We start from the raw sequence: 13,834 nt of genomic DNA on the forward strand, positions 1-13,834 counted from the left end.
TCCACACACATCTCTGAGTACTTTATTGCATCTTTATTTTTTCCTGTGTCTTTGGCTAATGTTTACTTTCTAATAATCATCTTCTGCTCTAAAACCTTTCATTTTAAGCATATGCCTGCAGTTGTGATTCCCCCCCCCCCCTTTACAGCCAAAGGTTCTTTAAACACTGTTTAAAAGAAGAACTCTTCTCGGCTGGTCTTGTCAGCCCTGGTGTACAGTTGCAGTTCGGTGTGTGTGTGTGTGTGAGTGTGTGTGTGTGTGTGTGTGTGTGTGTGCCAGCGTTCTGAAGCTGAGGGCTGTGGCCAGGTGATCCCTGTTTTCAACCCTGGGATGGGCAGCGAACCACACTTTTTGTCTTTTTGGTGTCGAGTCTCGCCTTTACCAGCTGAGCCGTCTCTTTAGACCAACGCCCCACTTTCCGGACCACTAACATCTGGCAGGTACAGGAAGAGCACTTCAGGACTCCTGCTCTCTGCTTTCTCGCTCTGGCTGTGGTAACCAGGAGCTGTCCCACCGCCTGCTTCTCGGTTTGGTGCCTGGGTGCAGCACTTCCCCTGTGCAGGTCCGCTGTCAGCTGGCATGGCTGCAGGTGCCGAGTGTGCCGCTCTCCACCACGGAAGCCTGGCTGTGCCAATATGTCATCCTCGGTGCGACAAAACTCAGAGACATATGAAAAGTCATGCTGGTGGGAATGGTTGTAATCACTGTTAACAAACAAGATCCTCATTGCCAACATTACCATCTGTTCCGCCGCATTCCGCATATTACCCTGTATGCGGGCTCTGTTAAACAGATTTCCAGAACGCCCAAGGTCACCCTTGATTCATGTAGCCAGCCATCACAGATCTCTTGAACAGGACTCTCAAACCAGCAGAAAGATCCAATTCCAGGACCAAATGGTGTAGCTTTGTGACACTCAGAATCATTGTTTGCAAAGACAGCGACTCCCCGGTATAAGAAACGAGCAGGTTCCTAAGATATCCTTTGTTTAAAGTGTAAAATTCCATGTCTTAACCTCATCTAAAGCTGTCTCAATGCATTGTGGTGAGGACAGGGCGGACTGAACTCAATCTAGGTCAGCCTAGACATCCCAGTGCGTCGGCTCTCCCTCATCGTCCCTTCTCAACCCACCCGAAACTTTTCTTCACTACCCTAAGTTAATCCAAAGCATTAAAAATATTTTGGTCCCCCAACTACTGGAGATACAAATCAAATAAGGGGCAAACATTGGCTCCAAGAAGCCTGTAGTGGGCAGTAGGCACCGCAGAGGAGGGGGTGATTGACAAGGGGGTCGTACCAAGACAGCACAGAGCACAGAGCAGCTAAACAGCTATTGAATGAGATGTAGTTCTTCAGGAGGAAATACAGGGGGGATGGCAAGGGTATTCAGGGCAAAGGGAACATCAGTGTAAACACATACAAGTGAAATAGCATTGTAAGCCATCAGTTGATGCTATGAGTGTAACTGAATTTTTTGCTTAGTGGAATTTGGTATCCATTTTTGGGGGAAGGGGATTTGCTGTTTTTTGTTTTGTTTTGTTTTGATTTTGTTTGTTGGTTTGTTTATTTGATTGTAGGTTTGGGGAACTCCAGTGGAAAACTGCTGATTTCCATGACAAATGTGAAATAAATATATTTTGTTAGGTTTGATTGTGTTTGTGCCAAAACCTTGTTTTCTGAACAACAAAAAGAAATGGGTGTGTTTAATAAAGGTTTGAGTTCAGGTTTTAAAAAAGAACTGAGTTTGTGGATCTAGAAACCCTTTCTTGAGGAAAAGCCATTTGTACCAAACTACAAAGGGATTATCCAGAAGAGAAGGAGCCGGAAGTAGGAAGAGCTTGTGTAGCGAGACACAGGGAGAGCGATGGGAGAGGAGAGAGAGTGGGTTATGGGGGCGGGGAGGGGGGGAGGAGGCGGGGGCGGGGGAGGCAGATCAAGGCATGCAGGACTTTGGAAGCTGTGTGGGTGATCTGGGCTTTATCCAGACAGTGGGAAACTGTGAAAGTTTGGAGGAAGCGATATGATTAGAATGTAAAAATATTGCATTAGCAGTAAGATAGAGAAAGGGCTGAAAGAGCACGAGACATATTAGGACCTACTGATTGATGATCCTTACTTCATGATGGGCTCATACTCCCACAAATCTATTGAAAACTGAAATTAAGTCCAAATGCAGTTAATGCACCTAACCTACCTGACATCATAGCCTCATGATACAGCACACTGTTGGGTTCCAGGGCGAGGGCAGGTGGAAGCAGGAAGGAAAGAGGGCAGGGAAGGAGAAGGAATGGATTATGGCACATATTGATATATTGCCAATCTGGTAAAATGTCCACATTGAAAACCTGTAGTATGTTTTCTACTGAATGCCGGTCACTTTTGAAAAATCCGAACCCACACTGTAAGTCAAAGACCATTTGTGTGTGTGGACCTTCTGTACCGGTGCTAATCCATGTGAGGATCGGGTTGGATTTAGTTGGAGGAGGAAGGAAAAAGAGATCAAGATGAGAAATAGTGGGAGAGGGAGGTATAGGCAGGACCTCGTGAGGCTGGCTACACCGTCATGCTGAACCGCACCTCTGTTCTTCACACACACACACACACACACACACACACACACACACACACACACTGATGTTTTTAGTCATCTCCATATTTGTTGTTAGCTTGTTTTTTTAAATTTATACTTAAACTCATTTGAGTAAACTCCAACTGGATGGCAATGAAGGATGGTAAATATCAGAAAATATTTTCTAACTATTGTGGTGACATATGGCCCTATAATTCTGGATTTCATAATACAGCAGTTTGACTTCTGTCTCACTTGCTTGGATAATGCTGTGCTGTTAAGAAAACTGAAATATGTTTTTAAAATATGACAGCCTTTGGTTTCTGGATGTCCACATTAAAAACAGCAAAAAGCAAAACAATATCATGGGTTTCAAAGAAGCATGATGAATGCAAATTTCTCATCTAGAAATTTGGCATTATATTTCTATCACTGTAATTAGCTTAGTTTTGGGCAAAAAGGGTTTGGTTTGCTGCTGCAAGTTCATTTGAGTAATTGTTTCTTGGAGTTACACAGAACATAAACTGGAGGCAGAGGGTGGAGGCCCGATGTGTGCCTTTCTTCCTCGGGCTGAAAGCTTGGTTTATCTCTGGGAGGCTGGTCTGCTCAGCACAGTAGAAGTTATCTTCCCCTGTGCACCAGAAACTTGGGCTTTTTAAGCAGCTAGGTTTTTATGTACTTCTTTTATTGTCTTCTAAAGAGCAATGAAAGGAGCAGAAGGCAGCCAGCCAGCCCCAGACCAAGGCGAGGCACGTCTTTACCTTAGAATGCCAACACTGAGCACAAGGCCTGGGAGCTCAGGCATTCCTTATGGAAAGCCCTTGTCTCATCCACTACTTCTTAATTTCCTTCTCCTCCTCCTCCTCCTTTTTCTCTTTTAAATATAAGCTGAGTTTTTTTTATTACTTTTATTTCATTTTATTTTTGTGCATGATGCTTTGCCTGCATGTCTATCTGTACCACTTGAATGCCTGGCTCTTGGAGACTAGAGGGGACAGTCAGTCTCCTGGACCTGGAGTTACAGGTGGTCTGAGCCAGTGAATCATGTCCTTTCAAGGGTAGAAAGTGTTCCTGATTAAGTGCTGTGCTATGTCTCCAGCTCCATTTCCTAGTTTCTTGTTTTTGTGAGAAACTGAAAAAATAAAGTGAGGTGTGCTCTTTCAATTTTCCAAGCATGAAAATACCTACCACTTAACAAAGGAATCATGTATCTTGGGCAAGGCATGCTTGGAGTGGTTACAGATTTGAAGCATTTGACTTGAGAAGCTGGGTTATGTTGAGTGTCAAGAAAAATTACTCAAAAGAAGAGGAGTTTTGAAAAGATTCCAGTGTGTGTCAACTAGAAAAATACATTGAACTTGAACTTCCAGGAGTTGGCAGATATTTCTGTGGGAAAGCATGTGTAAAGCCCTGGGTTCTATTTCTGGCATGTGTACATGAGCGCTTGTGCGCACACACACACACACACACACACAATATAGATGCAACAGAAAGTTTTTTAAAATTCAGTATTTGAGCTGTAAACCTACATAAGCAAAAATACGAGAAGTTTCTGATAAAACCGTAAGCTCTAAATCTTTCTTATTCGTTGTTTTTCAGTTCTTCAACTAAGGTCAAGTGTAAAATCTTCCTTATTTATAAAACCAAATGACCACGCAAGAGTATTTTATCCCAAGGAAAGGAACTAAACACTGACCCCTGTAGTAGAATATTATTTTAAGGTGTGTTACTTTTGTTTATGTTGCATTTGTTTAACTCTGTAAAGCTGTTACTGTGCCTGTCTAAAACACCTGGTAGTCTAATAAAGAGCTGAGTAGTGAGGCAGGAGGGAGAAATAGGTGGGGCTGGCAGGCAGAGAGGATAAATAGAAGGAGAAATCTGGGAAGAGATAAAGAGAAGAGGGAGCAAGAGGAGGAAGATTCCAGGGGACAGCCACCCAGCCACCCAGCTACCCAGCCACCCAGCCACCCAGCCACCCAGTCACCCAGCTACACAGCAAGCCATGGAGTAAGAGTGAGATTTAACAGAAGTTAGAGAATGGGAAAAGCCAGAGGCAAAAGGTAGATGATATAATTTAAGAAACACTGGCTAGAAACTAAACCAGGCTAAGGCCGGACATTCATAATTAAGAATAAGCCTCCATGTGTGATTTATGTGGGAGCTGGTGGTGGGACACCCAAAGAGCCCCCCCCCCCGCCCCAAATCCCAACAACAGACCCCTAGCTGCTATACTCAGATGAGGGCCTTCCAACATGTTTATACAAGTCAATTTTGGTTATATCTTCCTGAAGAAAGGAAGAGTGTCATAGGAAGGGTTAAGTGTTTCCTAAGAGCAGGAAAAAGCATGGAAGTGAAACTGGGTATCACCTTCACCTGGAAGGAAGCAAATACGTCGGAAGGACTGGCCTAATAAGCCAAGGATGCAGGCAGGAGGGCCTGTGGGTCAAACCTGCCAGCCCATCACTAAGCCCGGGCTTTGTTCTCTTCCTTCTGAGCTCCTTTGTATGGTCATCATAGCCTACTCTCCCTGAGGACCACTGGTCTCCTTACCTAGATTTCATTTGTCATCTGCTCTGTGCTGGACAGGACAATTGTCATAACTTTGAGGACACAGGTCATCATCCCTCATAATAAGCAGATTTAGATGATGTTACCAAATTAAATGTACTGGGACACTGATGGCTTAACCAGACAGATTTACTTTTTTTTTTCATTTGTTTTTATGATACTATCCTAAATGAAAAAGAATATATCCAATATAAGTTCAAGATGTCCAAATTTGAGATGTTTGTGTTATTGGAGCCTTAATAATTTTTATTGTCCTGATGACTTCTATTAACATGACTTAGGTAAATAGCAGTTATTATTATTAATGTGTTTTTGTGTTACTGGGGATTGAACCTAGAGTCACATAAGTGCTAGGTAAGTGCTCTACTACAAAGCTGACCTCTTTGTCTGTTTTGCTTTTGTTTCTTTTGAGACTGTCTCACCAAGTAGCCGAGGCTAAATTGGAACTCACTTCATAGTCTAGACAGGCCTTGAACTCCTTGCTGTCCCCATAGCTGAGATGACAGCCCTGGCAGGTCTGGCCTTTGTGGGTCCTTTAGGGCCAGCGTGTGCTCGTTATCTTATTACACAGGATCATCTTTCAGGCACTTAACACAGTGCCGCCCCTCCCATCAAATGTTTTAAATCTTTATCCATCACACGCATGCCTTAGCCAAAACACATGACTCCTCTGTCAAGCATTAGAGGTTGTAGTTCATCAACTGTATAAAAGCCAAGGCAGCAAGAACCTAAAGCAGCCAGACATGCCATACCCACCGTCAAGGGCAGACAGCTATGCATTTAGACATGAGTGCTAGTGCCCGGGTGGCCTTCCCCACTCATCTAGTGTAGAATTCCGTGCCCAGGGAATGGTGCCACCCATAGTGATCAAATTTTTCCTTCTCAATTACCAGAATCAAAATAACCCCCCAAAGACATGCTCCAAAGACATGCAACCAAATCAGGTTGAGACTGAGACTCTCACTGAGACCCTTCCCAGGTGACTCCTGGTTGTGTCCAGTTGGCAATTAACACTCATCCTCACTGGGGAAATTAACCAAACACCACCCAGGACTTAAGAGCTCAAGAGGTTTTGATCACGTATTTTCTGTAACCCAAGGGTTACTTGATTTCACTCAATTCCCCCCAGATTGCACTTAGATCACTGGCATCCCATTCTGGGTTCATTACATGACAAATCATTCTGTTTCTAAAATCCTTGTCCGTGCTTATTTGAGTGAACTCGGTTACAGACTCCTCTGACACTGCCTTGAACTGAGAGAACAGCATTTCTTTCTCCCTGCTCTGCACAGTGCTGCCGCAGAAGCCGATGCCATCGACCCGCTGATCAACATCCTGTCGAGCAAGCGGGACGGAGCCATCGCCAATGCTGCCACGGTGCTGACCAACATGGCCATACAGGAGCCTCTGCGCACCGTCATCCAGAGCCACGAAGTGATGAACGCGCTGCTGAGTCCGCTGCACTCCACCAACACGGTGGTGCAGAGCACCGCGGCGCTCACCGTGGCTGCCACTGCCTGCGATGTGGAGGCCCGCAACCAGGTGAGGTTGGACGGGTACACGGCTTGGAGTCATTCCATCTGCTCAGAGAGCTACCCAATCTTCTCTACCTGTCCTCATTCCTGTTGGCACGGTTCCTTCCTACCCATCTACTAGGGCGTCCAGCTAGCCACGGGGTATTTATTTACCTACTACTCTGTGCCAGGCACTGTGCTGAATGTTGGTAGCGAAGTGACAGCCCTGTGGCCATGCTATCCTGTGCTTGCAGAGGGGTCTAGCCTGGAACACTGCAGTAGATTTTCATGTCTTCCCTCTCCATACTGATCCTTTAGCCTGTGACCCTCCTTACACCTCACATTGCAAGGTCCCAGTGGCTAAGAGGGGAAGCTGGTGGGTTTTATATACAAAAACCCTGTATGACCTGCACCTGTTGCCCAACAGTCCAAGCAAACGCATTTCCTAGAACCCACAATGCAGAAATACCCGCTCTCCCTAAGTCCATGTGAATGTACACTCTTCTTTTACCTTCTCTGTTTCTCTTCATGGAAAGGTGGTTTCCTCTTTTATTGACCTGGTAAATTTCTCTTCTCATTCAAAGCCAGCTCTACCACCTCCTCCACCTGCCTTTCTCCTAGCTGGCCAGCTTGGCTGTCCCCATCCCCCCCCTCCCGCCCATATCTTTCCTTGTTTTCCTACTCCGCATTTTGGGGTTCTTGAAGGAACAATTATAAACTCCTTCAAGCTTTGGGGAAAGGAATGGAATTTCCTGCCCAGTGTCCATGTTACATTACAATGTCCATGATACATAATGTTCATTTATGTATTGTTTATCTGCAGGTTCTCACTGCATATCCAGGGTTAGCCTCTGGCCTGGGGCTCACCATCCTTCCCCCTCTATTTTCCAAGAGCTGGGGTTACAGATGTGGGCCTCCACGCCTGACTTTTGTAACGCCTATTTAATGAATAGCTGTTAAATAAATGAGAAAATGAGTGGATGAAAGAATTAATAAGTTAGCTCTCTGCCAAAAGAACACATAGCATTAGATTTCTATCTTGTTTTATACCCAGAAATAAATATGGTCAGAAAATTGGCTTCCTAAGTATGCCATGCTTCAAATGAACCAGTGAGTCCTGTATGATGAGGCATGGATGTGCTACAGCCCCTGTGTTGGACTTGAGGATGCTTGAAATTGGATCATTGCTCACATGGGCTCTTGACTTTAAATACTGCCTTTGACATTATTTTCTGAAATGTTATTTCCATTTTCTGGACTTAGAAAGTGTAGTATTACAATCTCAGACACAAGACAAGTGCTGTTAATTTTTTGTTTGTTTTTGTCGTTGTTTTTACCTTTTACTCTTTGGGGGCCTGGCACCCAGTTCCCAAATAAATACACGGAGTCTTATTCTTACTTTTGAATATCTGGCCTTAGCTTTGCTTGTTTCTAGCCAGCTTTTCTTAAATTATCCTGCCTACCTTTTGCCTCTGTGTTTTTATCTTTCTCTATTCTATATACCTTTCTTTACTTCTTACTCTGTGGCTTGCTGTATAGCTGGGTGGCTGGTCCTTGATGTCTTCTCTCCTTCTTCTTCTTTTGCTCTCTGATCATTTTCTCCCAAATTTCTCCTTCTATTTATTTTCTCTGCCTGCCAGCCCTGCCTATCCCTCTCCTGCATAGCTATTGGCCATTCAGCTCTTTATTAGACCAATCAGGTGTTAGACAGGCAAAGCTACAACAGCTTCACAGAGTTAAACAACTGCAACATTAAAGAATGCAACACATCTTTGCATCATTAAACAAATGTTCCAGAGCATAAACAAATGTAACACATCTTAAAATAATATCCCATAACAAAGCACACTTTCAGATCTTTATTTTCCCAGTTGGAATTTCATACCTAGAAATTATCTAGTGGCATAAGTAACATAGCTCCATCCAGCTCCTTTCTTACTCTCTTTTCCTTCTCTATTCCCCAAAGAAACAACTTTTATATGATAAAAATAACAAAACACAAAATTCCTTTTCTACAGAACTGTTCCAGCACAGCTTTGGTTATGCTTCTGACCTAGGCTGTGGTGTGCTGTAGGCAGTATTTGCCTGCTTAGAGAAACAGTGAGCTCTGGCCACTCTGTGTGTGTGTATGTGTGTGTGTGTGTGTGTGTGTGTGTGTGTGTGTGCATTTGTGTGTGCATGTGTTACTTTCCTAGTGCCACCAGATTGAATTACCAGTGTTTCACAGCTTAACACAAGAAAAATCTATGACTTTACAGAAACAGAGACCAGATCCCCCAAAATATGTCTTAGGAGCTAAAATCAAGAAGTCTCCAGTGATGTGCTCTCTCTGAAGGTGTTTTTGTTTTTGTTGTTGTTGTTGTTGTGTTTGGAGGGGGAGGGGTTACTCAGTTCCGTTGCCATTCCTGCTTCTAGAGCAGTGGTTCTCAACCTGTGGCTCATGACCGTTCGGGAGGTTGAACGACCCTTTTGCAGGGGTCACATATCAGGTAACCCACATATCAGATTCTTACATTATGATTCATAACAGTAGCAGGATTACAGTTCTGAAGGAGCATCGAAAATAATTTTATGGTTGAGGGTCTACACAACAAGAGGAAGTGTATTAAAGGGTCCCAGCATCAGGAAGGCCGAGAACCACTGTCCTAGAGACACCTGCATTCTTTGGCTTATGGTCCCTCTTTCCACCTTCAGAGATGGTCTCAGCAGCAGTGTATCCCACTGTATCCTTCCTGCTTCCAGCACTCCTGTCTTCCTCCTGTTGGAATCTTTGCAAGGACACTGAGACTGTTTGAGAGCTCAGTGTCATCTCCAGTCCCAGCATCTTTATCACATGTACAAAGGCATTTGCAGGGAGGGGTAAGGGGACACGTTTGTGTCTGTCAGGCCCAAATGAACCTTCGGTGCTCAGGTGCAGGGTGGATAAGCACAGTGTAGCCCTCAAACTGCAAAGAGAGGATGGGCTCCCCCCACCATCCCAGGGAAATTCTCGGCAGATGACTTATTTAGAATGGAAAAGTAGATTCTTGTAAAGACTGGCAGACTTCCCCGTGAATGTAAGAACTCTAAATTGACACATTCTAAAATTGTCTTTGCACAGTTGAAACCTTTTCGTAGTCAAATCATGAGATTTTTCTAAAGTATGAATGTTGATTTTTCTGTTCCCCATGCCCTGCTGAGGATGGAAGTCATGGCAGGCAGTGTTCTAACCATGAACCATATTGACAGGACAGCCCTGGGATTCGCGGATAGGGTCTTGCTCTGTGATACAGGCTAGCCTTGAACTCAGGAGCCTCCTGCCCCAGCCTCTGAGTGCTGAGATTGCAGGTGTGGACCACCAAGCCCGTTTCTATACTCTTAATGTGTAAATTTTGGTTTCTGATTGTAGTTGAGGATGTGCGGTGGTCTGGAGCCCCTGGTTGAGCTCCTAAACTCCAAGAACGATGAGGTCCGAAGGCATGCCAGCTGGGCGGTGATGGTCTGTGCCAGTGATGAGCTGACGGCTGTCGAGTTATGCAGGCTTGGGTGAGTAGGTGTTCCTTTCACCTAGCTCAGATGCAGAACACGAAAGACAGAACATGAAAGACCCTGCAGACCCAAGAAGCATCAAGTAGAGGCTGCACTGTCATTTCGGCTAGCACTCAGGAGGGGCCACTTGGGGCAGGACATCCTTCAATTTCCTGTCCACCTGACGATGCCCCCCTTGAATGTTCCGCATTCATTTCCAACGTTTCCTTTTCCACTTCATCCTCATAAATGGTTCTCTTTCATCTTTGCCAAACACAATCCTGTTTATCGCCTGGACTCGAGGCTGAAGTAAACCGGATGGTCCACTACTATTTAATCTCCCTCCCTGCAACGCCAAACCCTTTGGCCTGATAATCCGTATTTAATTAGCGTCCTTCTCCCATTTCTTCCCACAAGCTGCAGATGAGCTTAGCTCTCTTTAACATAATAGCAAAAGAGGTTTGAAGGTCTCCACACATTCCCAAACATTTGTTCTTATTACACAATTTTGTTGACAAAATCTAGGGTCTCATACTCTTTCTGCATTAAATGAACAAGGAAAGGAAAAGGCAGGACCAGACTGACTCACCGCTGTATTCTGTATGGATTCTTTAGAGAACGACTAGCACAAATGCTAAGAACACTACCAAATTCACTCTAGGAAGCCAACATTACCCTAATTCAAAACTGGACAAGGATGCAACCATAAAAGAAAACAACAGACCAATCGCCTTGATAAACACAGGCACAAACATTCTTCTAGCCTGATCTCAAGAGCATACAAAGGAGATTAGATGCTGGGCAGGGTTATAGTGTAATGGAATGTGGGGAGTTTGAATGAAAATGACCCCATAGGCCCACAGGGAGTGGCGCTATTAGAAGGTGTGGCTTTGATGGGGTAGGCTTTATTAGAGGAAGTGTGTCACTGGGATGGGCTTTGAGGTCTCGGATGCTCAAGTCAGGCCCAGTGTGGCACTCACTTCCTGCTACCTATAAGCACAGAGATAGAATGCTCATGGTGCTACCTCTCCAGCACCATGTCTGCCTGCCTACTGCTATGCTTCCTGCCATGATGACAATGGATTAAACCCCTGAACTGTGAGCCAGCCCCAGTTAAATATTTTCCTTTATAAGAGTTCTTGTGGTCATGGTGTCTCTTCATGACACTAGAAACCCTAAGACAAAGAGCAAATAAGTGGACTAAAGAACAGAAGTCACATGACCATTTCAATCTCTGGAGAAAAGGCATCTGGAAAGGTTCAACATCCCTTCACAGTAAAAGCCCTGAAGAGATTAGAAAATAAAAAAAAAGGACTATAACTTGCACTAGGCTTTTTCTTTTTGGCCACCAACCAGTTCCTGAATCATGCCTAGCTACTAGCCTAGCTACTGGCTGTTCAGTTCTTTATTAGACCAATCAGGCACCCTTGGCAGGCAAGGTGAACACACACAACGCATCTCTATGTCATTAAACACGCATCCTTACATCGTTAAACAAATGCAGCACAAAGAAAAGTAACATACCTTTCCACAGTTACAGTAATGTTCTGTAGCATAAACAAATGTCACACATCCTTGCCTAGTCACAATAATATTCTAAAACAATACCTCAACAGAATTAAGGGAATGTACAACAAAACTATACCCAACATCGCTAGGTGGAGAAAAAAACTAAAATCATTCTCTCTGAAACCAGGATAAGACACAGGCAGCTACAGTGACTGTTGAGATTCACAGGGCACAGAGTCTTAGCTAGTACAAAAAGAGAAAGAAAGGAACAAGATCCAAACAGGAAAAGTCAAATTGTCCCTGTTTGCAGACAACTTAATCTTTTATTTAAAAGATGTTAAATGCTTCACAGAAAAACTCTTAGAACTGACAAATACTTGCAGCAGCTAGCAGGATCTAAAATCAACATCCAGAAATCAGTAGATTTTCTATGTGCCAACATTAAACTTGCTAAGAAAGAAAGAGGAGTGAAATGAATCCCTTTTACAATTATATAGAAACTATATCTAGGAATGAACATAGCCAGTGAAGTAAAAGTCCTCTAAAAGGGAAACTTTCAGACATTGAAGAATGAAGTTGAAGAAGACACTAGAAGATGGGAAGACAACCTGTGCTCTTAGATTGGCATAATCAATAATGTGAAACCATCTGTACTTCAAAAAAATCTGCATATTGAGCACAGCATCCATCAAAACTCCAATGTCATTCTTCACAGAACTAAAAAAAAATCCTGAAATTCATGTGAAAGCATAAAAAACTCAGAAGAGCCAAAGCAGCACTAATCACAAAGAGCATTGCTGGAGGTATAGCAGTAGTTGATCTTAAATTATACTACAGAGCCATAGTAACAAAACCTATATGGCACCAAAACAGATATGTAGACCAATGGGAGGCAATAAAGGTTCCAGATATTAACCTCCATAGTCACAGCCCTATGATTTTTGACAAAGATGCCCAAAATACACAATGGAGAAAATATAGCATGTCTGACAAATGGCACAAGGAAATGGCTCTCCACATGTGGAAGAGTAAATAGATTCACATCTCTTGTACTGTAGAAAGAACGATTTAAAGTAGGTAGAAGACCTTAATGTAACACCTGAAACCTTGAAACTGATAGAAGAAAACAAAACTAAACTACTTCTAAGCATAGGCCCAGGCAAGGACTTTCTGAAAGGGATTCCAAGGGCACAGGAAATAATCCCAAGAATTCATAAACGAAATGGAATTTCTCATTTGTGTACAGCAGAATGTGGTCCCCAGAATAAGCAGATAGCCTTCATAAGAGAACAATATCTTTAATAACTACAAAAAAATCATAAGGGATTAATAACTAGACCATATTAAAAGCTGCAAAGATTATACATCAGAAGAATCATCCAGTCAATAGATGGGCTAATGAATGGAATAGATAATCCTCAAAAGAAGAAATACAAATTGACTAATAGATATCTGAAAAACTGTTCAACATCCTTAGCCATCAGGGAAAAGCAAATTAAAATTATTTTGATATTCAGTTTTAGCCAGTCAGAAAGGTTGACATCAAGAAAACAAAGAACAGGAAATGCTGCTGAGGACATAAGGAATGATGAGCCCTTATACTTAGCTAGAAGGCATGTAAACTCCATCTAAAGGACTGTAAGTAAACACACTACAGAGACCATCCAAATGTTCCTCCAAAATGGTTGAGAAATAGACCAGCCTAAACTTCCATTAACAAACAGATAAAGACAATGTGGTGACACATACAGTGAGATCTTATCCAACCATTAAGAAATCTGCAGTCATGACATCTGAAGAAAAGTGGGAAGAACTGGAGATTTCTGTGTGGCGTTCAGATCTAGACTTAGAATGACATGCATGTTTTTCTCCTCTGTAGAACCTATATTGAAACTATGTATGTATGTGTATACTTACATGTGTGTGTGTTTAAAGGAGACCCTGAGAGGGAAGGAAGAAACCTTAAAGGAGTGATGGAGGGGGAAAGAGAGGGTAATAGAATACATGTGACATATGACATATTCTATTACAGACAGTAGGGACTCACTAGAGGGTGGAAGAGAGCCAGCAATAGAGGGGCAAGGAGGATAAGGAAGGCCGGTGAGTGTGCAAATTAAAGTGCAATGGCACATATGTATGAAAAAGTCATAAGAGAACCCATTACTCT

General features: G+C 43.3%; 1 protein-coding gene across 4 annotated transcripts in view; it reads left to right on the forward strand.

The window, feature by feature from the left end:
• Positions 1-13,834, forward strand: part of Armc3 (armadillo repeat containing 3) — an 87,455-nt gene that overhangs the window by 55,936 nt on the left and 17,685 nt on the right. For all 4 annotated transcript variants that reach the window (XM_037205997.1, XM_037205998.1, XM_037205996.1 and 1 more), the window contains exons 11-12: positions 6,430-6,679; positions 10,040-10,176. In XM_037205997.1, coding sequence (XP_037061892.1) covers positions 6,430-6,679; positions 10,040-10,176 — 387 coding nt within the window. The remainder of the gene's footprint in view (positions 1-6,429; positions 6,680-10,039; positions 10,177-13,834) is intronic.

This window comes from Peromyscus leucopus, chromosome 5 (assembly GCF_004664715.2).
Source record: "Peromyscus leucopus breed LL Stock chromosome 5, UCI_PerLeu_2.1, whole genome shotgun sequence".
Taxonomy (NCBI): domain Eukaryota; kingdom Metazoa; phylum Chordata; class Mammalia; order Rodentia; family Cricetidae; genus Peromyscus; species Peromyscus leucopus.